General features: G+C 40.9%; 1 protein-coding gene across 1 annotated transcript in view; it reads right to left on the bottom strand.

Annotated features, from left to right (window-relative positions):
- Nucleotides 1–26,496, bottom strand: part of LOC110534222 (eukaryotic initiation factor 4A-I) — a 40,174-nt gene continuing 13,678 nt past the window's right edge. The window contains exons 6-11 of the mRNA XM_021618946.2: nt 26,032–26,141; nt 14,044–14,187; nt 10,438–10,575; nt 6,889–6,978; nt 6,445–6,524; nt 1–1,078 (exon numbers count right to left, since the gene is read on the bottom strand). Of these exons, the coding sequence (XP_021474621.1) occupies nt 934–1,078; nt 6,445–6,524; nt 6,889–6,978; nt 10,438–10,575; nt 14,044–14,187; nt 26,032–26,141 (707 nt within the window). The 3' untranslated portion in view covers nt 1–933. The remainder of the gene's footprint in view (nt 1,079–6,444; nt 6,525–6,888; nt 6,979–10,437; nt 10,576–14,043; nt 14,188–26,031; nt 26,142–26,496) is intronic.

Genomic DNA, 26,496 nt, shown 5'->3' with positions numbered 1-26,496 from the left:
TTATTTATTTGGTAACTTTATTGAAGTCACCCCCCTTCCCCAATTTGTAAAATGAAACCAAACTAATGAATAAAAAAAGGTGTGGAAAATAAATAAAATGTTTATACTGGAATTTTATTCCATGTAGTCCATCAAATGTCTTTGCACTCAAAGCAAAACCCCCAATAGCCCCCTCTGTACACCTTCAGTTTCTCCCCCAAAATGCCAACCTTTGTGAAATGTAAATTATACACTTTAGAATTAAATATGGGTAGTTTTATATATTCAATCAAAATATCTACCAACAGCTTGTGTCTTACCACTCATTAACGGTGTTAAAATGAATAGCTCTACTTTCAAGGAGGCACATGGAGGATTTTTTAAAACATTTTTATAAACAATGTCATCCTTTGTTTGTTTAAAAACTCTCCTGCAGAAAATCTACTGCATATCAGCAATGGAGAGTGATAGAATATAACAACTTCAATGCAAATAACAAAGACTGCAACTGCATAGTGCAATCCCCATTCCCAAAAGAAGTTACCATTTCCTATTGAAATGGAGTCCCAAGGGGTCCTTGTATACAACATAAGGACATGAAGTCTGCTGCTAATGCAAACATACTGATCCTCATCTGTGGCCAAGTAAACATACAATTCTAGGTTTTTATAATGCAAGGCTAGCAGGAGAGGTGGTCTCTTTCCTTTAAGCCATAGAGAACCAAATGAGTGGGGCTGAGCTGAGGGACCGCAGAGGGCATGGAAAAGGAGGGGAAACCGGGGGTTCCCCTACCCCATTTAAGAGCGCAAAATTGGGATACACGGGAGAGGCTTGGATAGGTGGGAATATAGGTGGGTGATAGGTAGGAAATGGGAGATTTTAGAGAACAGTGAGATGATGATAGTGGTATGTAGACCACCAGCAGGCAGGGCGCCAGGGGCAGGGGGCTCTACTCTAGATCAGGTCAGCCACATTCATGGGCATCTCTTCTACTGTGGTGTTGTAGAACGTCTCAATGTCCCGGAGAGTGCGCTTGTCCTCCTCTGTCACCATGTTGATGGCAACACCCTTTCTGCCAAAACGGCCTCCCCTCCCGATCCTGGCACACAACATTTAAAGACAAGGTTAATATGAACGCTGCCGATCTGCATTTAGAATTAAAACAGTAGTGAAATAAACATGAAATGAAACAAACCAGGAGGAATGTGAGCAGATCAATATAGATAACTCTGGAAATGTAAAAAAATAAACAAGAATTCCTGATTCATTCGCTTTATAACTAGGGTGGCAACAAATTCTACAGGTGGAATTCAAACCAGAGTTAAGCACACAAAAATTATACATGATTCCCTTTTAATGCACTTCTCTCTATGCATATTCTGACCTTTAATTTAAGCATGAGAATAGCATGCTATTCACACGCTATTCATTCTGGGGTGGAGACCCAAAAACTTAAGTTGTGGCAAAGGCGTCTTTATACGCCGTATTCTGACATCTACCTCATTCCCTCATAATTCCACTACCTTTACGCACGATGAATAACGTCGAGCAACTTGTCGGTTCCAAGTAGAACATCTTTCTTTTATCCAACAGAAATAACACAATTCTCCATGCACTATTGATTAGAGCTAGGTAAATTAGTAAGCCGTTTGGATAAGGGGATTGTAAATAAATCTAAATAAATGTGAAACCAGTCAAAGGGTAGCAAACTGAAGCATATCAACATATCACCTTTCCCACAGTGAAGTTCATGAAATGCTGGCCTTATAACTTGGGGTGAAATTTGGAGACCCGAGGTATAGGCTACTGTAGCCATGCACAAATGGCAGTATAACGCCAAACCTACAGAGTTTATTTATGATTTCTAGAATGTTTTAATTAGAGTGAGCTCCAAAAGTATTGGGACAGTGACACATTGTTGTTTTGCCTCTGTACTTCAGCACTTTGGAATTGAAATGATACAAGGAAGTTAAAGTGCAGACTATCAGCCTTACTTTGAGGGAATTTTCATCCATATCGGGTGAATCGTTTAGAAATTACAGCAATTCATGTACAGTGCCTTGCGAAAGTATTCGGCCCCCTTGAACTTTGCGACCGTTTGCCACATTTCAGGCTTCAAACATAAAGATATAAAACTGTATTTTTTGTGAAGAATCAACAACAAGTGGGACACAATCATGAAGTGGAACGACATTTATTGGATATTTCAAACTTTTTTAACAAATCAAAAACTGAAAAATTGGGCGTGCAAAATTATTCAGCCCCCTTAAGTTAATACTTTATAGCGCCACCTTTTGCTGCGATTACAGCTGTAAGTCGCTTGGGGTATGTCTCTATCAGTTTTGCACATCGAGAGACTGAAATTTTTTCCCATTCCTCCTTGCAAAACAACTCGAGCTCAGTGAGGTTGGATGGAGAGCATTTGTGAACAGCAGTTTTCAGTTCTTTCCACAGATTCTCGATTGGATTCAGGTCTGGACTTTGACTTGGCCATTCTAACACCTGGATATGTTTATTTTTGAACCATTCCATTGTAGATTTTGCTTTATGTTTTGGATCATTGTCTTGTTGGAAGACAAATCTCCGTCCCAGTCTCAGGTCTTTTGCAGACTCCATCAGGTTTTCTTCCAGAATGGTCCTGTATTTGGCTCCATCCATCTTCCCATCAATTTTAACCATCTTCCCTGTCCCTGCTGAAGAAAAGCAGGCCCAAACCATGATGCTGCCACCACCATGTTTGACAGTGGGGATGGTGTGTTCAGCTGTGTTGCTTTTACGCCAAACATAACGTTTTGCATTGTTGCCAAAAAGTTCAATTTTGGTTTCATCTGACCAGAGCACCTTCTTCCACATGTTTGGTGTGTCTCCCAGGTGGCTTGTGGCAAACTTTAAACGACACTTTTTATGGATATCTTTAAGAAATGGCTTTCTTCTTACACTCTTCCATAAAGGCCAGATTTGTGCAATATACGACTGATTGTTGTCCTATGGACAGAGTCTCCCACCTCAGCTGTAGATTTCTGCAGTTCATCCAGAGTGATCATGGGCCTCTTGGCTGCCTCTCTGATCAGTCTTCTCCTTGTATGAGCTGAAAGTCTAGAGGGACGGCCAGGTCTTGGTAGATTTGCAGTGGTCTGATACTCCTTCCATTTCAATATTATCGCTTGCACAGTGCTCCTTGGGATGTTTAAAGCTTGGGAAATCTTTTTGTATCCAAATCCGGCTTTAAACTTCTTCACAACAGTATCTCGGACCTGCCTGGTGTGTTCCTTGTTCTTCATGATGCTCTCTGCGCTTTTAACGGACCTCTGAGACTATCACAGTGCAGGTGCATTTATACGGAGACTTGATTACACACAGGTGGATTGTATTTATCCTCATTAGTCATTTAGGTCAACATTGGATCATTCAGAGATCCTCACTGAACTTCTGGAGAGAGTTTGCTGCACTGAAAGTAAAGGGGCTGAATAATTTTGCACGCCCAATTTTTCAGTTTTTGATTTGTTAAAAAAGTTTGAAATATCCAATAAATGTCGTTCCACTTCATGATTGTGTCCCACTTGTTGTTGATTATTCACAAAAAAAATACAGTTTTATATCTTTATGTTTGAAGCCTGAAATGTGGCAAAAGGTCGCAAAGTTCAAGGGGGCCGAATACTTTCGCAAGGCACTGTACATAGTCCCTCTATTTTAAGGGACCAAAAGTATTGGGAAAAATTCACTTGTGCCTTGATTACTTCTGGAAGTTCGTTTTGCACAAAGTTTGTTTTGCATTTCTGACATTGTTCACTAGCCAACATCAACTTATTTTTGTTCTAACGTATTGTACAACTTTCTCACCTTCCAATATTTCATGGATTGAACAATCAGAGTATCAAGATCAAAGTATTTTTTAAATCTACCAATTGGTGCTGAAAAGGAGACGAATTTGTGTATTTACATGGCTTTCTTTCATTGATCCCTAATATTCTGAAGCGTTAGTGAGTGTCGAGAAGAAAAAAAAAGAAAAAAAAAAAAGGTACAGCAAATTTAAAAGGATGGATTTAGATAAATGTACTGACAACTTTATTGACAATCGTTTCAGCGGTTGAATTAAATTTATACAGCATTTATTCAGCATGCGCAAGGGGGTAGACAAGTTCTTTTCTTCTGGTTAGGCCATCGTGATATCTAGCTTCCTCGAGACATTTGTGGGCCTTAATTATTTAATCAAACAGCATGCTTAAAGCATCAGACAAGTTCAGTAGATATAGTTGATTTTATTAAAGCACAAAGTGTGTGTCTATATATGGAAAAGTACACATTTAAAAATGTCAACCAATCGATTGGTCGAAAGAAGAGACTACTTTTGGCCAAGCAATATTTTTGGGGGTCGGGGACAACCCTAATCCATACACCCAGTCACTACAAAGAAACAGGCGTCCTTCCTGACTCACTTGTCAGAGGAGGAAGGAAATCACTCAGGGATTTCACCAGGAGGACAATGGTGATGTTAAAACCGTTACAGAGTTTAATGGCTGTGAAAGGAGAAAACTGCAGATGAATCAAAAACATTGCAAGAGCTTTGCACACCTGGATTGTACAATATTTGCACATTATTCTTAAATTCTTCAAGCTCTCTCAAGTTGGTTTTTGCTAGACAGCCATTTTCAAATCTTGCCATAGATTTTCAAGACGATTTTTAAGTCAAAACTGTAACTAGGCCACTCCGGAACATTCAATGTCATCTTGCTAAGCAACTCCAGTGTAGATTTGGCCTTGTGTTTTAGGTTAATGTCCTGCTAAAAGTTGAATTAGTATCCCAGTGTGTTGGAAAGCAGCCTGAACCAGGTTTTCCTCAAGGTGCCCTTCTTTGCGATGCATTGAAAAACGGGTGTGTGAAAAAAGGGGTGTGACTGGCTTACGTTCCGAAGGCAATGTAAATGTAATGCGGGTATACCTGACAGTGGCTACTGATAGTGGGCTAATATTTAACACAATACAAATGGTAAAAAATACAGTGAAAAGTCTGGGTATAATTAAAACATTCTAGAAATCATGAATCAACTCCGTTGGTTTGTTGCTACACTGTAATTTGCGCACGGCTGCAGAGGCCTATAGCTTGGGTCTCCAAATGCTATCCCAAGGCCAGCATTTCATATAAACTTCCTTGTGGACATTGCTGCCATATGACTGGTTTCACATTTGTCTCCATCGTTAAGGTAAAATAGATCTAAAACAATACTAATTTATATTTACAAATGCCTTATTTAAACGTCTTACTCATTTACCTAGTTCTTATCAATAGCTCTTATCAATTTTCCTTTATCAATTACAATGCAGGGAGAATGGTGTTCTCTATATAAAAAAAAAATTCCCCATGGAACTGACAGGTTTCATCGTCCGTAAAGGTGGTGGAATTATGTTGGAATTAAGTCATGGTGAGAATACAGTATCCTGTAGACGCAGATCCGCCAAACCATTTCTTTGATATTCAGCCCAAACGAAAAGCGGGTGAATATCATGCTATTCTCATGCTTAAGTTTAAGGTCAGAATACACATAGATAGAAAAGTGCATAAAAAGGGAATTCCGTTAAATTTACACACGCTTAAACTCGGGTCGGAATTCCCCACTAAGGGATTTCAATGGGGCGTTCTCCATTCTGATTGCTTAATATTGTTAAATCAAACTAAATACTCAGCATTTTAATCAATTTCTGCACTCCTTTGAGATCATTTCCACACTGCTACATAGGGCTGCACGATATGTGCCCTAAAAATCTCATATTTACCAAAACATTGTAATTGCGATTTAGATCAAAACACTTGGGTGAACTGTTGGAATCAAGGCAATAGAATGATTATTCAAATTCTATAGTAACAATATAATAGTGAGCACTTTGAATACACTGTTGTTTGACATGACAACGAATGAAAAAGCCCAGGGAGGAATTATTGTGACAGGATAGGAACCAAAGTGTTGGTCAGTGTTACCTAGGGGACCCTATAATCTAGCTACATTAAATGTTTTCTCTTAGCTACATCATATAGCTAACATTTACATGCTTCGCCTATTCCTCTTTGATTTAGAAGATACTGTTGCACAAAAACAATGATGACTTAGGCCTTCACCAGCACTGGTTGGTATCAGGCTGTATTAGCTAACTGGTGATTAGCATTAGCAGCTAAAACTATACAATTTTAGTAACAACTTGCTAAAAAAAGACACTAGCTGTTTGCACACTGCAAGACACACAACGCTCGTGGATTTATATTAAGAAGCAAAGTGGAAATGAGCATCGTTGTCATCAACATCTTGTCGCAAGTGCTGTATTAACTATGCAGACTGAGCGCAAGTGGTCGTAGCATATCATATTTAGCGGAGTAGCATATCACATTTAACAAACCAAACATTCAGGCCTCTGCATCATTACCAGTATATAGTAAAATACGCTATACCACTCATCCCTAAGGGTCCCTCCTACCTGTGAATGTAGTTCTCACGGTTGGTCGGCAGGTCATAGTTGATAACCAGAGACACCTGCTGAACATCAATTCCTCGGGCCTGAAAGGAGAAACATGATCAGCACTCCTGCAATGCCTGACCTCTAGCTGCCATTGCTTTATTACCCTGAACACTGGTGCAGGCTAGCATAGTCCTGTGTGGATCAGTTGGTAAGAAAGTGTGGTGATAGCAATGCCAAAGGTTATGGGTTCAGATCCAACAGTGATCACATACTAAAAATGTATACATGTTGCCACTTGATTCAAACTTTGTCATCACTGTTCATTAAGAGTAGGCTAATTAAATAAATCATATAGAGCCCACTTACACATTCAATTAAGATATTAACATAATTTTACATCCAACATATGAAAAGATTCAGGGCACAGCGTGCTCTACCAAGGTAGTCCTGAACTCAACTCACCAGCAGATCTGTGGTGATGAGAACACGGCTGGAGCCAGAGCGGAACTCCCTCATGATCAGGTCCCTCTCCTTCTGGTCCATGTCACCGTGCTGGGGAGGAAGGACGACTCTACATTTAGCAGACACTCTTATACCGAGCCCCTTATAGTCAGACAAGATAGTTGGCCTGGATCTGACATCACCTTAGTGAATGAACACCACAAGCATTTCATGAATCTCGATACCGTACCAAGATCAAACAGTTACAAAAATCATAAAAAATACACAACAAATGCTGATCTATGGGAATCATACAAATGCTGATCTATGGGAATCATACAAATGCTGATCTATGGGAATCATACAACTGCTGATCTATGGGAATAATACAAATGCTGATCTATGGAAAATATACAACTGCTGTTCTATGGGAATCATACAAATGCTGATCTATAGGAATCATACAAATGCTGATCTATGGAAAATATACAAATGCTGATCTATGGGAATCATACAAATAATGATCTATGGGAATCATACAAATGCTGATCTAACCAGATCAACGGGATAATTTCTGCACAAATAGAGGCACTAAGAAGTACAGGAGGAACTTTGTGACAAAGATAGGAACTATACTGTGGAGATCGAAGGCTGTGGCTTCTGTAGATATTGCAAACTAATGTGTTTAATGTAAACGATGACATCTCAATAGGATAAATTACAGACACTTCAACCCTGTGCCCGTATTAAGTGTTCAACTCAATGACGAGTTTGTGCCGATAGCATGTACCAACCCGTTGCTCACGGCAGAGTCGGTTTGGGATGAATATGGCTTTGTCTCTCTCCCCCTGGCAGATAAGACTCAGTGCCACTCAAAAGACAGGGGGTGGAACTAACCACTTTTAAAAAATCAACGGCACTCTCCCAGACACAGATTGAGCTAGTCCGAGAGATCATGCTTTTAATCCAGGACTAGGCATAAATCGGCACCTGGAAACCCAGCTCATAAACTGTTATCAGTTTTCAGAAAGTATTCACACCAATTTACTTTTTCCACATTTTATTGTGTTACTGCCTAAATTTAAAATGTATAACATTTAGATTTCTTTGTCACTGGCCTACACACAACACTTAATTAAGTTTTTCCAATTTTCTTTTTTACAAATAAATTCAAAATGAAAAGCTGAAATGTCTTGAGTCAAAAAGCATTTAACCCCTTTGTTATGGCAGGCCTAAATAAGTCCAGGAGTATCAAATCAAATGGATTTATAAGGCCATTTTCACAACCGCATGTCACAAAGTGCTGATGCAGAAACCCAGCCTAAAACCGCAGAGAGCCAGCAATGCAAAGGTTTGAATATTTGCTTAACAAGTTACATAATACAGAGCCTTCAGAAAGTATTCATACCCCTTCACTTGTTCTACATTTTGTTGTGCTACAGCCTGAAAATGATTGTCAAGCAATGATCAACAAGCAATTTGACATAGCTTGAAGAGTTAAAAAAAATAAAAATAAAAATGGGAGACTTACCCAGAAAGACTCACAGCTGTAATTGCTGACAAAGGAGATTCTAACATGTACTGACACAGGGGATTGAACACTTATCTAATCAAGATATATTAGGGTTTTATTTAGCTCGTCTTTTTTTATATACAAATGTTCTTCCACTTTGAGTATTTTATGTAGATTGTTGACAAAAAAAAAAACAATTCAATCAATTTTAATCCCACTTTGTAACACAACAAAATGTGGAAAAAGTCAAGGGGTGTGAATACTTTCTGAAGGCCCTGTATGCCTTTGTTCATCATCATCCTCCACATACCTGAGTGGTATATGACAACATATTATTACTAAAACATCAACGCACATAACACTAACCATTATCAACCCATACAGTGGGGCAAAAAAGTATTTAGTCAGCCACCAATTGTGCAGTTCTCCCACTTAAAAATATGAGAGGCCTGTAATTTTCATCATAGGTACACTTCAACTATGACAGACAAAATGAGAAGAAAAAAAATCCAGAAAATCACATTGTAGGATTTTTTATGAATTTATTTGCAAATTATGGTGGAAAATAAGTATTTGGTCAATAACAAAAGTTTATCTCAATACTTTGTTATAAACCCTTTGTTGGCAATGATAGAGGTCAAACGTTTTCTGTAAGTCTTCACAAGGTTTTCACACACTGTTGCTGGTATTTTGGCCCATTCCTCCATGCAGATCTCCTCTAGAGCAGTGATGTTTTGGGGCTGTTGCTGGCCAACACGGACTTTCAACTCCCTCCAAAGATTTTCTATGGGGTTGAGATCTGGAGACTGGCTATGCTACTGCAGGACCTTGAAATGCTTCTTACGAAGCCACTCCTTTGTTGCGCGGGCGGTGTGTTTGGGATCATTGTCATGCTGAAAGACCCAGCCACGTTTCATCTTCAATGCCCTTGCTGATGGAAGGAGGTTTTCACTCAAAATCTCACGATACATGGCCCCATTCATTATTTTCTTTACATGGATCAGTCGTCCTGGTCCCTTTGCAGAAAAACAGCGCCAAAGCATGATGTTTCCACCCCCATGCTTCACAGTAGGTATGGTGTTCTTTGGATGCAACTCAGCATTCTTTGTCCTCCAAACACAACGAGTTGAGTTTTTACCAAAAAGTTCTATTTTGGTTTCATCTGACCATATGACATTCTCCCAATCTTCTTCTGGATCATCCAAATGCTCTCTAGCAAACTTCAGACAGGCCTGGACATGTACTGGCTTAAGCAGGGGGACACGTCTGGCACTGCAGGATTTGAGTCCCTGGCGTAGTGTGTTGCTGATGGTAGGCTTTGTTACTTTGGTCCCAGCTTTCTGCAGGTCATTCACTAGATCACCCCCGTGTGGTTCTGGGATTTTTGCTCACCGTTCTTGTGATCATTTTGACCCCACGGGGTGAGATCTTGCGTGGAGCCCTAGATTGAGGGAGATTATCAGTGGTCTTGTATGTCTTCCATTTCCTAATAATTGCTCCCACAGTTGATTTCTTCAAACCAAGCTGCTTACCTATTGCAGATTCAGTCTTCCCAGCCTGGTGCAGGTCTACAATTTTGTTTCTGGTGTCCTTTGACAGCTCTTTGGTCTTGGCCATAGTGGAGTTTGGAGTGTGACTGTTTGAGGTTGTGGACAGGTGTCTTTTATACTGATAACAAGTTCAAACAGGTGCCATTAATACAGGTAACGAGTGGAGGACAGAGGAGCCTCTTAAAGAAGAAGTTACAGGTCTGTGAGAGCCAGATATCTTGCTTGTTTGTAGGTGACCAAATACTTATTTGCAAATAAATTCATTAAAAATCCTACAATGTGATTTTCTGTTGTTTTTTTCTAATTCTGTCTGTCATAATTGAAGTGTACCTATGATGAAAATTATAGGCCTCACTCATCTTTTTAAGTGGGAGAACTTGCACAATTCGTGGCTGACTAAATACTTTTTTGCCCCACTGTATGTCCATCACCAAACACATACCTGGGTGTTAGGTATGACAACACTGTGGGACATGGACACAGAGCTGGAGGTGCAGGAGCTCTTACCAGGGCAGAGACAGTAAAGTCCCTGGCATGCATCTTCTCAGTCAGCCAGTCCACCTTCCTGCGGGTGTTGATGAAGATCACAGCCTGGGTGATGGTCAGGGTCTCGTACAGATCACACAGGGTGTCCAGCTTCCACTCCTAACAATGGAAAGGGGGTTGAATTGAGACTGAAGACATGGGAGTAACGTTACTTTATAGCTAAGTAGTGGAGAGGGAGAGATCCCAGCCACGGTGGAGAGCAGTCTGCTTTCTTTGCCAAAGAACACCGTTCCTCTAACAGCATGGGAGACGGAGGGAACTCGGGACCCCAAAAACATTTAAAAGAGTGCTTAAAAGGATATAGCTACACATTATTAGTATCACTGTAGAAAGATTTTTTCATACAAAATCAACCATTTTGATAATCAAATAATCAAGTACTACAAGTTTAACGAAGGAGAGGCGATCTCTAAACTCATCACTAGCTATGTTTTCATGAACCTTTCCAGTGATGGTCAACATTTAGAATGCTTGCACAGAAAATACATGCGACAATTGCCTGCTACGGTGCGTTTCCATTGAAATATCTTGTATCGATAAACTCAGCTGGATGTAATGACGTCACACTTTCGCAGAAACCCTACAGTGTCAAAACAAAATGAAGAGATTAAAGTGTTACCATTAAATTACGCATTAATGCATTGCCGACAGCCTGTATGCCCTCACACCAGCATACATAGAATGCAATAATTGACTAATATTTGCCATATTCTAATAATTCTCATGTGTTGACATATAGCCACGGTTCGTGGAATGGTGAAACTTGCACTCCTGTAGCGGTGAAACTTGCACTCCTGTAGCGGTGAAACTTGCCAGCCAACCAGAAAAGAAAAGCGAAGCAATTCCGGCATTCTTTAAAGTCAATGTTCTGAAAAAAACTTTTTTATAGTTCGAAAAAATGATTTTGCAAGCGGTATAATTTAGAACTAAATGTTGAGCTTTATAGTTACGTGATGACACCACGTGCCCCACAAATTCAAAATGATTCACCAAAAACTGTTTCCAGCATCATTTGTCACAACAAAGGTTCGACAAAAGAACAATCTACCCCTGTTGAACGACCTCAGAAAACAATTGTAGACCTCCACAAGTCAGGTTCATCCTTGAGAGCAATTTCCAAAACGCCTGAAGGTACCACGTTCATCTGTACAAATAATAGTACGCAAGTATAAACACCATGGGACCACGCAGCCGTCATACCGCTCAGGAAGGAGACTCATTCTGTTTCCTAGAGATGAATGTACTTTGGTGCTAAAAGTGCAAATCAATTAACAGCAAAGGACCGTGTGAAGATGATAGAGGAAACAGGTACAAAAGTATCTATATCCACAGTAAAAACGAGTCCTATATCGACATAACCTGAAAGGCCACTCAGCAAGGAAGAAGCCACTTCTCCAAAACTGCCATAAAAAAGCCAGACGACACTTTGCAACTGCACATGGGACAAAGATTGTACTTTTTGGAGTAATGTCCTCTGGTCTGATGAAACAAAAATAGAAATGTTTGGCCATAATGACCATCGTAATGTTTGGAGGAAAAAAGGGGAGGCTTGCAAGCCGAAGAACACCATCCCAACCGTGAAGCACGGGGGTGGCAGCATCATGTTGTGGGGGTGCTTTGCTGCAGGAGGGACTGGTGCACTTCACAAAATAGATGGCATCAGGAGGCAGGAAAATTATGTGGATATATTGAAGCAACATCTCAAGACATCAGTCAGGAAGTTAAAGCTGGGTCTTCCAAATGGACAATGACCCCAAGCATACTTCCAAAGTTGTGGCAAAATGGTTTAAGGACAGAAAAGTCAAGGTATTGGAGTGGCCATCACAAAGCCCTGACCTCAATCCTATGGAAAATTTGTGGGCAGAACTGAAAAAGTGTGTGCGAGAAAGGGGGCCTACAAACCTGACTCAGGTGCACCAGCTCTGTCAGGAGGAATGGGACAAAATTCACCCAACTTATTGTGGGAAGCTTGTGGAAGGCTACCCAAAACGTTTGACCCAAGTTAAACAATTTAAAGGCAATGCTACCAAAAACGAATTGAGTGTATGTAAACTTCTGACCCACTGGGAATGTGATGAAAGAAATAAAAAGCTGAAATAAATAATTCTCTCTGCTATTATTCTGACATTTCACATTCTTAAAATAAAGTGGTGATCCTAACTGACCTAAAACAGGGAATTCTTACTAGGATTAAATGTCAGGAATTGTGAAAAACTGAGTTTAAATGTATTTGGCTATTGTGTATATAAACTTCCGACTACAACTGTATGTGGTCAGAACAGTTACTATTGAGGGGGGGGGGGGGGGGGGTTGCAAATATCGATAGTTACATACAGTATCAGAACTGGAGTTCTAACCAGTTTTAGGAGGGCGTGTCATATTTGTATGGTTCCCCCCGTTGCCCCTCCTTCTCCCGACAGTAGGGCCTGCTCTGCTCCTTCTCCCGTAAAGTGAAAGTGCATTTCCCAGCTGATAATCACCCCGAAACAAAATAAGTTTTGTTTACTGTCTCAATACCTTTGGAGCCCATTATAATGCCTTTATTGCTTTTGTTCTGACTTTAACAAGGCCACTTGACACTTATAATGATGTTTAGGTTACAGATGTTTTCATCATTAGACGGCTCGTGGTTGGGGTATTTTTTTTTAAATGTTGTCATTATAAAAAACTGTTACCGTGTTCCAACACATATGCTTTCTGTTTCATACTGTAGTTGTAACACAGGCACTCAACCAATAAAATAGATTGAACACTTTTCTTTGTTTGTTTTTTAATTTTACCCCTTCTTCTCCCCAATTTCGTGGTATCCAATTGTTTAGTAGCTACTATCTTGTCTCATCGCTACAACTCCCGTACGGGCTCGGGAGAGACGAAGGTTGAAAGTCATGCGTCCTCCGATACACAGCCCAACCAAGCCGCACTGCTTCTTAGCGAAACACTTTAATGAATTTGTTTGTTTGTTTTGTTTTTACATATAGCCTACAGTAACAAACTAATGAAAACACTATTGTGTTATTTTAAATGAAATACAAATCGTATTCCAATGCTATCCAAGGCCTTCGTTAACACAATCAAAAAAAGGAATATTTTTGAGATAGCATATAATACATTTATTAATTATGTTATGTTGCAGTCTGGTGTTAAATAGGGAGCCAATTTGATTTGAGCACTTATTTCCATAACTGATCAAAACTCGTTTTCTCACGGCTCTCTCTTGTCCCTCTGAAGCAGACGTATGGTGAGCAATATGTTTGAAACCTCGATGGGCAATAAATTGCATATCGTATCTTGAGATCCCAGGCAATTCCAAGCCCAAAGAGTTACTGTGTTGTATTGACAAAATGTGTCTACTTCATGACCTTTGTTCTTCTTTTAGATACATTTTTTTTAAAATGTTAAAATCAACTGTTTTACTTACATATAGGATGCTCCATGAGTTGATTTATTATTATTTATTACTAGTAGAGCAAAGAGCCTCACGAAACTCTTGTATCACAAGCATATATAAAGAGCCTTATATTTTATCTATATATACTTTTCTAGAACAAGCAACTAGAACAGCAATACCTCTTTCTCCACGTTAATGTAGAACTGGCGAATACCCTCCAGGGTGAGCTCCTCCTTCTTCACAAGGATACGGATTGGGTCACGCATGAACTTCTTGGTGACTTCCAGCACATCCTGAGGCATGGTGGCAGACAGGAGCACCACCTGGAAAATAGGGTTGAGAAAAGGTATTAGCTAGGCTCTATAGAACAAAATTCCTGACAGAGGAAAGTCTCTCTCTCTCTCTCTCAGAAATAAATATTCTATATTCGCCAAGATTATGCTTAATTCTGTTGCAAAACAATTTGTCAGCAAAACAATCTTAATTAAAAGTCCTGAATTTCCAGAGAGGCAGCAGGAAGAGCATGAAATCAAATCAAATATATTGGTCGCATTCACAGATTTGCAGATGTTATCACAAGTACAGCATAATGCTTATGTTTCTAGCTCCAACACTGCAGTAATCTATATATCAGGAATCAAGGTAAGACCCAAGTGCAGTCTGTGTGAAGTAACAATGTTTATTGTAACAACAGGGGTAGGCAAACGACAGGTCAAGGAAGGCAGGGGTCGATAATCCAGAGTAGAGGCCAAGGTACAGGACGGCAGGCAGGCTCAGGTCAGACAGAGGTCGGTAATCCAGAGGCGGAGCAAAGGAACAGTACGGCAGGCAGGGTCAGGGTCAGGGACAGGCAGAGTGGTTAGGCGGGCGGGTACAGGGTCAAGAATGGCAAGGGTCAAAAACCAGGAGGATGAGAAAAGGAGAGACTGGGGAAAAACAGGAGCAGAGATAAACGCTAGTTGACTTGAACAAACAAGACGAACTGGCACATACAGACAGAAAATATAGGTATAAATACCAAGAGGCTAAGTGGGGAAGATGAGCAACACCTGGAGGGGATGGAGACAAGCACAAGGACAGGTGAAACAGATCAGGACGTGACAGTACCCCCCCCCACCCCCCTAGGGACGCCACCTGGCGTTCCACCTGGGCGGATACCTGGTTGACTGGGGGTGCCGGCGGTGAAAGTTGGCAATGAGGGCCCGGGTCCAGGATGTCTTTAGCGGGAACCGAGCACCTCTCCTCCGGGCCATAACCCTCCCAGTCAACCAGGTACTGGAAATCCCTGCCCCGAACCCTCAGGAGGCGTCTCACCGTGTACGCTGGCTGGCCACCAATGACACAGGGGGAAGGGATGGGCCTAGAAACAGAAGACAAGGGGCAGTCAGACATGGTTTTTGACTCTAGACACAGAAAGGGTAGGAAAAATACGGAGAGTAAGGGGCAACAGAGGATGAACAGCAGAGGGGCCAATGATCTTGGAGCGGGGGGGAAAGGCCTCGGCTTCCGGGGGTGTAGTCGCGGCACTATAGCGGCATGCCAGCGCCTCAGGCTTGACCTTCTTGGATACCGGTCGGTGCTGCGGAATCGAAGTGGCCCGGGCCTTACTGAACCCCTCCAGGAGGGTCTGGTACTCTGCGAAGCTGGCGGAGAGGTCGGGGCAATTTCCAAGCCCCCAGGAACACTTCCTGCGGCAGGCAGAGCTGACTTCAGGCAATGAGTGTGGCAGGACAGGCTCCAGCCCACAATGGCACCAGTAGCCCAGTCAATGAGGGATTGTGTCGCTGGAGCCAAGAGAATCCCAATACCACGGTACCCTGCGGACACTCAACCATAAATTGGTATAAATGTACGGATATAAAAGTAAGGATAATCCTGATTTGGACAATATAGATTAATGAGCCAAATCTCGTTTTCGTCCACTTTCATATTCAAAAGGATCCACCTTCCTTGCGAAACATTCCTGACTATTTACACATTCAGATCGTAATATTTGTTTATTAATATCATCACACCTTTTGAGTTCCTTTGTCCATGACAGAAAATGATTTCACCACCCCATTCCTTTTTCCACGCAACTTCATCTAAGGATGTAGAGTGAGTTTCCTGTAAACAGTAATTGTTACATTCCTTTTCTTTTAGAAATGTAAAGACGGATCTTTTTTTAATAATCTGCTAAACCATTACAATTATTACTGGCTATACTTATTTCACCCCTTACCATAACTAGATACTATTCTCAGTCTAAATTGACAATAATTAGTGCTTGTAAAGTTACTGCCATCAGAGGTATTACGACGGTCAAAACTAGAGCTTTCAAATGTCTGATTTCAAGAAATAGGTTCTAGCAATATTTGTTTTATTCCCTTGCGTGTTTGCCTGTGAGCCAATGCCACAGATGTTAGAAAATTGAGACAAGATCTTATGTGTGTAGTAAATCTGAGTATGTTGATGTGTATGATATTGGATGTGATTTAGTGAGAGTGTGTACAATGTCTGTATAAGAATAAGACTATAATGTGTGATGTCCAAATAAATAATAACTTCTTGATGGTAGTGGGGTGAACAGGCCGTGGCTCGGGTGGCTGAGATCTTTGATGAGATTCTTGGTCTTCCTGTGACACACGGTAGATGTCATTGAGTGCAGGCAGTGTAGTTGCCGTACCAGGTGGTGATACAGCCCAGCAGAACGCTCTCGATGGTGCATCTTTAAAAGTTTGTGATGGTCTTAGGGGCCAAGCCAAATTTCTTCAGCCTCCTGAGGTAGTACAGGAGGGTGCTGGGCTCACACCCCTGTGGGGCCCGTGTGTTGAGGATCAGCCTGACAAAGGTGTTGTTGCCTACCTTCACCACTTGGGGTCGGCCCGTCAGGAAGTCTAGGACCCAGTTGCACAGGGAGGGGTTCAGACCCAGGGCCCTGAGATTAGTGATGAGCTATGAGGGCATTATGGTGTTGAACACTAAGCTGTAGTTGATGAAAAGCATTCTTACATATGTATTCCTCTTGTCCAGGTGGGATAGGGCAGTGTGCAGTGCAATGGCAATTGTGTCATCCGTGGATCTGTTGGTGCAATATGCAAATTGTAGTGGATCTAGGGTGTCGGGTAAAGTGGAGGTGATATGATCCTTAAATGCACTTCCTGATGACAGAAGTGAGTGCTACACTGTTCAGTTCAGTAGCCTTTGCTTTCTTGTTGGGATGTAACCGTACACGTATTCGTATCGAACCGTTCGGTACGGACACCTCGGGTCGGTCTGCACTGAACCTGAATGATTACATTTAAAAAATGTGTATGTACAAAATAAAAAAAACTCTAGGAATAGGCTATGACTACACTGCGGTGTATGCCTTGAGTAAATCTGAGCTGAAGTAAACATGGTCTATTCCGTTAAAACAACTAAAGCCTATTGCACACGATGTAATGAGAATTCAAATTTTAATTGGCGAATTCCAAACTGTACTTTAGAGAGGCGCAGCCGGGAACTAGTTCTGTGCAATGACTAGTGTTGGGGGTCGATAAACCAGGAGGATTTTCCCTCATCGTTTAAATCTCCAGTTTGAAAAACATTTTGGCTTCCCAGTAGATTACAACGGCGATGGATAGATAGAGTATGTCGCCACTGCTCAACGAGAATAGCCTATGCAGCTGCCAACACCTCAAACATGTTGACACATTTACGCCAACACCACCCCAGTATTCAATGCTCCCGTCTGCATTCAAGCAGCCCTTCACAGCAAATTCTGACCGGGCCAAAGACATTCGAGAGCGATAAGTATGTTTATATCCGCAGATATGTTCACATTCTTGTTCATTGAGAACAACATTGTGTTTCGAGCCACGTTACGAACTTCGCCCTCTCACACCCATTTCAGCAAATAGGTAATACAAGCTCTACAGTGCCTTCAGAAAGTATTCACACCCTTAGACTTTTTCCACTTTTGTTGTGTTAAAGTGGGATTCAAATGGATTTGATTGCAATTTTTTTGTCAATGATCTACACAAAATACTGTCAAAGTGGAAGAAAAATTGTAAAGTAAAACAATATTTTGATTAGATAAGTATTCAACCGCCTGAGTCAATACATGTTAGAAAGCATGAGAAGCTATTATCTGATAGCATGCAACCCCCCGAAATACCTGAAGGGGACGTAAAACAAAATAATTAGCGTAGCCGGCGCTACACAAAACGCAGAAATAAAATATAAAACATTCATTACCTTTGACGAGCTTCTTTGTTGGCACTCCTATATGTCCCATAAACATCACAATTGGGTCTTTTTCCGATTAAATCCGTCCATGTATACCCAAAATGTCAATTTATATAGCCCGTCTGATCCAGGAAAAAACAGCTTTCCAAAACGCAACGTAATTTTTTTAAATTAAAAAAGTTGCCTATAAACTTTGACAAAACACTTCAAACTACTTTTGTAACCCAACTTTAGGTATTTGTAAACGTTAATAATCGATCAAATTGATCACGGGGCGATCTGTATTCAATAGCAGCTACTCTTGAAATCATGGTCCATTGCCTCTCTCCCATAAGCCTCTTCCTGTGTACTGGACGACAGGAAGTGCCTATTTCTCATTCCACCAAGGATTAATTCCAACAGAATTGCCAGTACTGGCGACATTGTGTGGTCGCTATCTATTTTCTCTTGCCATAGACAATTCAGAGACTGGCGGATGAATACTTTTTTTTTTGTGTGACCAGGTTTTTCTTGGGATTTTGCTTGCTGTTCACGTTCTGTTATAGTCACAGACATGATTTAACCAGTTTTAGAAAATTCAGAGTGTTTTCTATCCAACACATACTAATATGCATATACTATATTCCTGGCATGAGTAGCAGGACGTTGAAATGTTGCGCGATATTTAACAAGAGGTTATTAAGGGCTTCAGTGACTTCATTAGTTGTGGTTGCTGATGCGTATATGGTTGAATCATCAGCATACATGGACACACATGCTTTGTTTAATGCCAGTGCCAGGTCATTCGTAAAAATAGAAAAGAGTAGAGGGCCTAGAGAGCTGCACTGCGGTACACCACACTTTACATGTTTGACATTACAGAAGCTTCCATTAAAGAAAACCCTTTGAGTTCTATTAGATAGATTGCCATATCATGGATTCAGAGCTGAGGTTGAAAAGCCATAACACATATGTTTTTTCAACAACAGGTTATGGTCAATAATATCAAAGGCTGCACTGAAATCTAACAGTACAGCTCCCACAATCTTCTTATTATAAATTTCTTTCAACCAATCATCCATCATTTGTGTCAGTACAGTACATGTTGAGTGCCCTTCTCTATAAGCATACCGAAAGTCTGTTGTTAATTTGTTTACAGAGAAATAGCATTGTATTTGGTCAAACACTATTTTCTCCAACAGTTTGCTAAGAGCTGGCAGCAAGCTTATAGGTCTGCTGTTAGAACCAGTAAAGGCCGCTTTACCACTCTTGGGTATTGGAATGACTTTGGCTTCCCTCCAGGCCTGAGGACAAAGACTTTCCTCTAGGTTCAGATTAAAAATATGACAGATAGGAGTGGCTATTGAGTCAGCTACAATCCTCAGTAGCTTTCCATCTAAGTTGTCAATGCCAGGAGGTTTGCCATTATTGATCGATAATACTTTTTCCACCTCTCCCACACTAACTTTACAAAATTCAAACTGGCAATGCTATTCTTTCATTATTTGTTTATTTGAAAAGCAGACTGAACCAGGTTTACCTCTAAGAATATGCCTGTGCTTAGCTCCATTCCTTTTCTCTTTACCCCCACCCCCCACCCAAAATAAACTCTAGTCCTTGCCGATTACAAGCATACCCATAACACGATGCAGCCACCCCCATGCTTAAAAATATAAAGAGTGGTAACTCAGTGATGTATTGGATTTGCCCCAAACATTATGCACAAAAAGTTAATTTCTTTGCCAATTCCTTTGCAGCATTACTTTAGTGCCTTGTTGCAAACATGATGCATGTTTTGGAATATTTTTCTTCTGTACAGGCTTCCTCCTTCTCACTCTAATTTATGTTAGTATTGTGGAGTAACTATAAATGTTGATCCATCCTCAGTTTTCTATCACAGACATTTAACTCCCCATTGGCCTCATGGTAAAATCCCTGGGCAGTTTCCTTACACTCCATCAACAGGATCCCTGTAGATCTTTGTAGCAACAGGGCATATTAATAAACCATCCTAAGTATAATTAATAACTTCACCATGCTCAAAGGGATATTCAATGTCTACCCGTCTACCAATAGGTGCCCTTCTTTGCGAGGTATTGGAAAACCAGCCTGGTCTTTGTCGTTGAATCTGCGCTTAAAATTCTATGCTCGACAGAGGGTGTCACGACTTCCGCTGATGTCGGCTCCTCCCCTTGTTCGGGCGGCGTTCGGCGGTCGACGTCACCGGCTTTCTAGCCATCGCCGCTCCATTTTTCATGTATCCATTTGTTTTGTCTTGTTCCCTGCACACCTGGTTTTCAGTCCCCAATCAATCTACATGTATTTATTCCGCTGTTCCCCCTCGTGTCTTTGCGTAAGATTGTTTTTGTGATACGTGTTTTTTTACGCACTAGGCTTGCGTGCGTTTTCCCTCGTGTTATTTCACGAAGCCTGTTTGTATACATTTGACGGTTGTGACTGTTTTTGCACGTTTTACACTTTGCCTTGTCGGCTGGAGGTTTTTGTACGCAGCTGCGTCCGTCGGTATATTCTCTCCTGCCGAAATAAAGTGTGCGCCTGTTCACAATTCTCTGCTCTCCTGCACCTGACTTCAGCACAAGTACGCACACGCCTGACAAAGGAACCTTACAGATGATTGTATGTGTGGGGTACAGAGATGGGTAGTCATTACAAAATTATGTTATACACCATTATTGCACACAGAGTTAGTCCATGCAACTATCTGACTTGTTAAGCACATTTGTACTACTAAATTATTTATGCTCGCCATAAAAACAGGTTGAATACTTGACTCAGTTTTTCATTTTTTATTCATTTGTAACTCATTCTAAAAGCATTATTCCACTGACATTGTGGGGTATTGTGTGTAGATCAGTCACACAAAATCTAAACGTCTAATCTAATCTAAACATTTTAAATTCAGGCTGTAACAAAATGTGGAAAAGTCAAGAGGTGTGAATACTTTCTGAAGGCATAAGCAATGAGCAAGCTAAAGCCGAAGTTGTCAATGAGTTGGCCACTACAAGCTTACTACAGATGGATAGACCCGCAAGGCTACAGAAGGCTACTTAACAGTGACAAGCCCATCACATTAGCCTGGAGTGGGAAATGAGAAATAGCGTACTACAGACATGCCCTTTGAGTCACACAAGTATGCATCTTTTTCTCTTTGTAACAAAACATAGCATAAACCTATACAATGTCTGAAACATGTTTACATATTGATTTCACATGGATATAGCGCTTTATTTTAGTGTTGTTGTTTGCGTAATCGTGTGTTTTATTTAAGAAAATACAAAGTGCTGGTATTCCTTATTGTGCTCTCATGAGGCATTATATTACATGATCATATACTGTATGGAATCAGGAATACCAACACTTTGTATTTTCTTAAATAAACAAAAATGAACTAGTACCGAAACTAAGGGTGGGAATGTTTAAACACATTTCTTTGTCCCCCCCCCCCCCCACTTAATTAAAATCACTGTTCATTTATCACGAAACATTTTCCGAGATACAGCCAATAGGTTGTGAAGGCCTGGGGAAGTTGTGCAACTCAAATAAAACTAAAGAGGAAGAGGCGAACTTTAGGCTACTTGGTGAATTTGGAAGTCATGCAAGACAAGACATTGCGAGATGCAGATTACCAAAACATAAGAGCAAGCTTCTGCCTCTCTCTTCCTCAAGCTGGCCTGCCTGCTCTACTTGCTCTGTCTCATTGCTAAGGATGCAAGTGTGTGTTCAGTCTTCAGTCTGTTGCATTTAGAATATCCTAATCCAGTGGTCGCCAACCGGTCGATCGTCGATCTTCAAGGCATTCCTAGTCGATCACCAAATATTTCTGTAGAAAAGCCAACGAACAATAAAGGCTTGCACTCCTTTATTTAAATCATGTTGAGCTGTTGCCAGTAGGTGCACTTGATTCAAAAGTCCTGCAAAGCAAAGCGTTCCCATGAGACAAAATACCTGGCGGACCGGCAATTCTGTGACTAAATCGAGTGCACCTACTGCGCTGCCCAATCCGATTGCTCAAATCACCGTGGCTACAGAGCTTCCATGACCCTGGCCACAGCCAAGTTTAATAGGCTACTAGCCTACGTAAGATTTAATATCTTTTAAAATCATGACCACAGAGAGACTGTCAACGAATACAGCAAAGAGCTGAGTGAGTTCATGTTTAAGTTTATAATCAGCATGGTCACTGTTTTTATTCAACACTATTACAAAACACGCTTCTCCGTACTCGCTCGGGCTGCAATGAATGACTAGCCAAGTATCGATAGCCCTGCGTTTTATTATTATTAGCAGCTCGTCGTGTCAAATTTTAATATTAAGGAATATTTAACTTTCTTTGGTCATAGGAACAACATGAATTTCTGCATGAGGCAGATGCGGTGTGACTCAAGTTTTGCCATCAGGTGGAAGACGGTGTCCCCTCTCTCTGGTCAGTCTCACCAGAGGAAAGGAATGAGAGAGCAGGGACTGTGAGAGGCAGTTGGGAAAAATAGTTTTGAACGGTCATCCAAGTCGGAATTCCAAGTCGGAAACTCTTGACTTTTCGACCTGAAGACCACTGACGTTGTGATTTGACCTCGTTGACCATCAGATGCAGGTACCATCAGTCCAGTAAAATAAAATAAAAAGCTAATTATTTCAATTCATGCTCCACAGTGCCTCACAAGTGCTAAACCAACTGATCTATTTTGTTATCAAAGCTCGAGTTTTGAAATGTAATATGGTCTGATTAACAATATTGGCAGGCCAATCATATAGCCAATATGCTGTGATAATGTATTAGACCTACTGCCCAAACCTTATTCCTACTAACCTGTTTGTGTGAGGTTAATGTAAAAAAAAAAAAATCTGAGCAGTAGATATCAGCTTGCTTTTTGACTGCGAAAGTGATCTTGACTCAGAAAAAGTTGGTGACCACTGTCCTAGTCTATTCATGGAACCGATGTCTTCAGGCCAGTCTTCGGTTTTGCCTAATATTAAATTACAGTAGGCTACCTGTAGCCTGTATTGATTACACGTTTCAGCCTCGGCTGAAACGTGTTGTTTGTTTATCTGTCTGTTAGGGTAGGCTACACTACAGTTTTTAAATGCCGACATGGAACCTTCTTTGGTGATATGAATGGACATTTTACTTGCCTGTAAAGGAATGCCCACTGAAGAGGGACTAAAGTCCATCAATAGGCAACCAGAACTGTCAATCAAATAATCAAACACTCTGCTAAAAAATAACTTTGTTTATTAAACACAAAGACATTTATATTTATAGTGAACAAAAATATAAACCAACATGCAACAATTTCAAGGAGTTTACTAAGTTACAGTTCATATAAGGAACTCAGTCAATTGAAATTAATTCATTAGGCCCTAATCAAAGGATTTCACATGACTGGAAATAAAGATATGCCTCTGTTGGTCACATATACAGTACCAGTCAAAAGTTTGGACACACCTACATATTCCATGGTTTTTATTTTCTACATTGTAGAATGATAGTGAAGACATCAAAACTATGAAATAATACGCAATCCCATCTGGATTGAGCTTAGTGGGACTATGATTTGTTTTTCAACAGGACAATGATCCAAAACACACCTCCAGACTGTGTAAGGGCTATTTCACCAAGAAGGAGAGTGATGGAGTGCTGCATCAGATGACCTGGCCTCCACAATCACCCGACCTCAACCCAATTGAGGTGGTTTGGGATGAGTTGGACCGCAGAGTGAAGGAAAAGCAGCCAACAGGTGCTCAGCACATGTGGGAACTCCTTCAAGATTTTTGGAAAAGCATTCCAGGTGAAGCTGGTTGAGAGAATGCCAAGAGTGTGCAAAGCTGTCATCAAGGCAGAGGGTGGCTACTTTGAAGAATCTCAAATAGAAAATATATTTGGATTTGTTTAACACTTTTTTGGTTACTACTGTACACTATGCCATGTGTTACTTCATAGTTTTGATGTCTTCATTATTACTCTACAATGTAGAAAATAGTACAAATAAAGAAAAACCCTGGAATGAGTAGGTGTGTCCAAGCTTTTGACTGGTACTGTACCACATCTCCGTCACAGAGTTAATCAAGCTGTTGATTGTGGCCTATGGAATGCTGTCCCACTCATCTTCAATAGCTGTGCGAAGTTGCTGGATATTGACCTGTGTAATGATCATGCTGTTTAATCAGCTTCTTGATATGCCACACCCATCAAGTGGATGGATTATCTTCACACAGGAGAAATGCTCACGAACAGGGATCTAAACACATTTGTGCACAAAATTTGAGCGAAATAAGCTTTTTGTGCATATGGAACGTTTCAGGGATCTTTTATTTCAGCTCATGGGACCAACACTTTACGTGTTGCATTTATATTTTTGTTCAGTATATAACTTCATTGCCTGGCCCTAGCGGTCAAACAAACGTAACAGGACCATTATACTGCATTGTAAGTTCACCTGGAATTGTATGACTTTTTCTTATCATTTAACACACTTGAAGGCCTTACTCACATTGGCCACAGATATAGGGAGCACACAGTCCTTGTTAGCCCAATTTGCTTGTTTTCCTCAAAATGGGCAAAGAAAAGGTGTTTAGCTTGCCCAGGAGTGAGGCATCGGTGTTCGCGATGTGGTTGGCTTTCCCATTATAATCTGTGATTATCTGTCTGGAGTCCCTGACACATGCATCTAGTGTCTGAGCCGTTAGATTACAACTCCACTTTGTCCCTGTATTATAATTTTGCCTTACGGAGGTCATAGATGTTCCCAGTCACCGTGTCGTGGTTAAATGTGGTGGTTCACGCTTTCAGTTTTGCGATTGCTGCCATCTATCCAAGGTTTTTGGTTTGGATAATTGCTAATCGTCAAAGTAGGAACAACATACTCTATGCACTTCCTGATGAATCCAGTCACCAAGTCAGTGTATACGTCAATACTATTCCCAGAGGGGAACCGGAAACATTTCCCAGTCCGAGTAATCAAAACAGTCTTGAAGCATAGATTCCGATTGGTCAGACCAACATTGAACAGCCCTTACCACAGGTGCTTCATGCATAAGTTCCTGTCTATAGGTGGGGAAGTGCAGGATGGAGGTGTGATCTGATTTGCCAAAGGGAGGGCGGAGGAAGGCCTTGTTCTCTCCACGTGTAGCACAGGAGATGTACTGGTAGAATTTTGGAAACATTTACCTCAGATTTCCTTTATTAAAGTCAACAGCTACGATAAATGTGGCCTCGGGATATGCGGTTTCTAGTTTGCACAAAGTCCGGTGTAGTTCCTTGAGAGCCATTGCTTGGGGGAATATGCATGACAGTGAACCAAATAACCAAATAAACCAATAAATTTCTCTCTGAAGGTAATGCGGTTGGCATTTAATGGTCAGGTATACCAGATCGGGAGAACAAAAGGCCTTGAGTTGGTGTACGTTACCACAATCACACCATGAGTTGTTAAATCATGAGACATACCCCTCCACCTTTGTTTTTACCAAATGGTTATTTCTTCCTGTCCTCGCAATGAACAGAGAACCCCGCTGGCTGTATGGAGACAATAAATCCATACAGCCATGATTCTGTAAAACTGAGTATGTTACAGTCCCTTATGTCTCACTGAAAGAAGATCCTCGCCCTGAGCTCGTTAGCAAGTAATATACTCTGAAGCAATGGATGATTTTCTCGCCGACTGAGCCTGATTAGAACCCCACTTCTCCCTCTCCTCCAATGTCAACGGTTTGGTGTAACACCAAGGATGAATGGGGCTGCCTCGGGAAGGATCCAGGTCAGAGAAGTGGCCACCGATCGAATGTCCAAAAGTTATTTTCGGCTGTAGGAAATAATACTACAAACATTCTGTGCAAATAATATAAGAAATATAAGAAATAACAGGGTGACCGTGTCTGTCGGCGCAATTTTGTCATGATCATAGCTTTCTAACGGACTGTTTGACAGTCTGTGCCCTTACTTGTGCGTGTGGTCCTCTTACCTGTGTGCTGGTGCCGAGCTTCTGGAAAATCTCATAGATCTGGTCCTTGAAACCCCGGCTCAACATCTCATCAGCCTCGTCCAGGACAAACATCTTGATGTACTTAGCAGCTGTAGGGGGAAGATGAGCACTTAGTTCAGACAACTTGAACACAAAATAGTCCAATCCCAATACTCCATTCAGTAAACAAATAATTTAATAAAACATACTGATGTAAACAACAACTTGAGAAAAGTATGACAAACAGTTATGTTATCTCCAGGGGTTAGAATTAAGATTATTTTCCAATCGTTTCGTTCTGGACAGAACAATTATTTTGTTCGTTCCGTTCCACTGTTCCAACCAGTAAAATAAAGATCTGAACCGGTTCGAACGCAAAAAAAGTATGTTTATATCGTTCCTTTCAGTTCCTTTTTAAACTTGTGAAATATCAATTTTTTTAAACATTTAGTTTGCCATTACATT

This window comes from Oncorhynchus mykiss, chromosome 10 (assembly GCF_013265735.2).
Source record: "Oncorhynchus mykiss isolate Arlee chromosome 10, USDA_OmykA_1.1, whole genome shotgun sequence".
NCBI lineage: Eukaryota > Metazoa > Chordata > Actinopteri > Salmoniformes > Salmonidae > Oncorhynchus > Oncorhynchus mykiss.
This window is presented reverse-complemented; position numbering and strand designations above follow the sequence as displayed.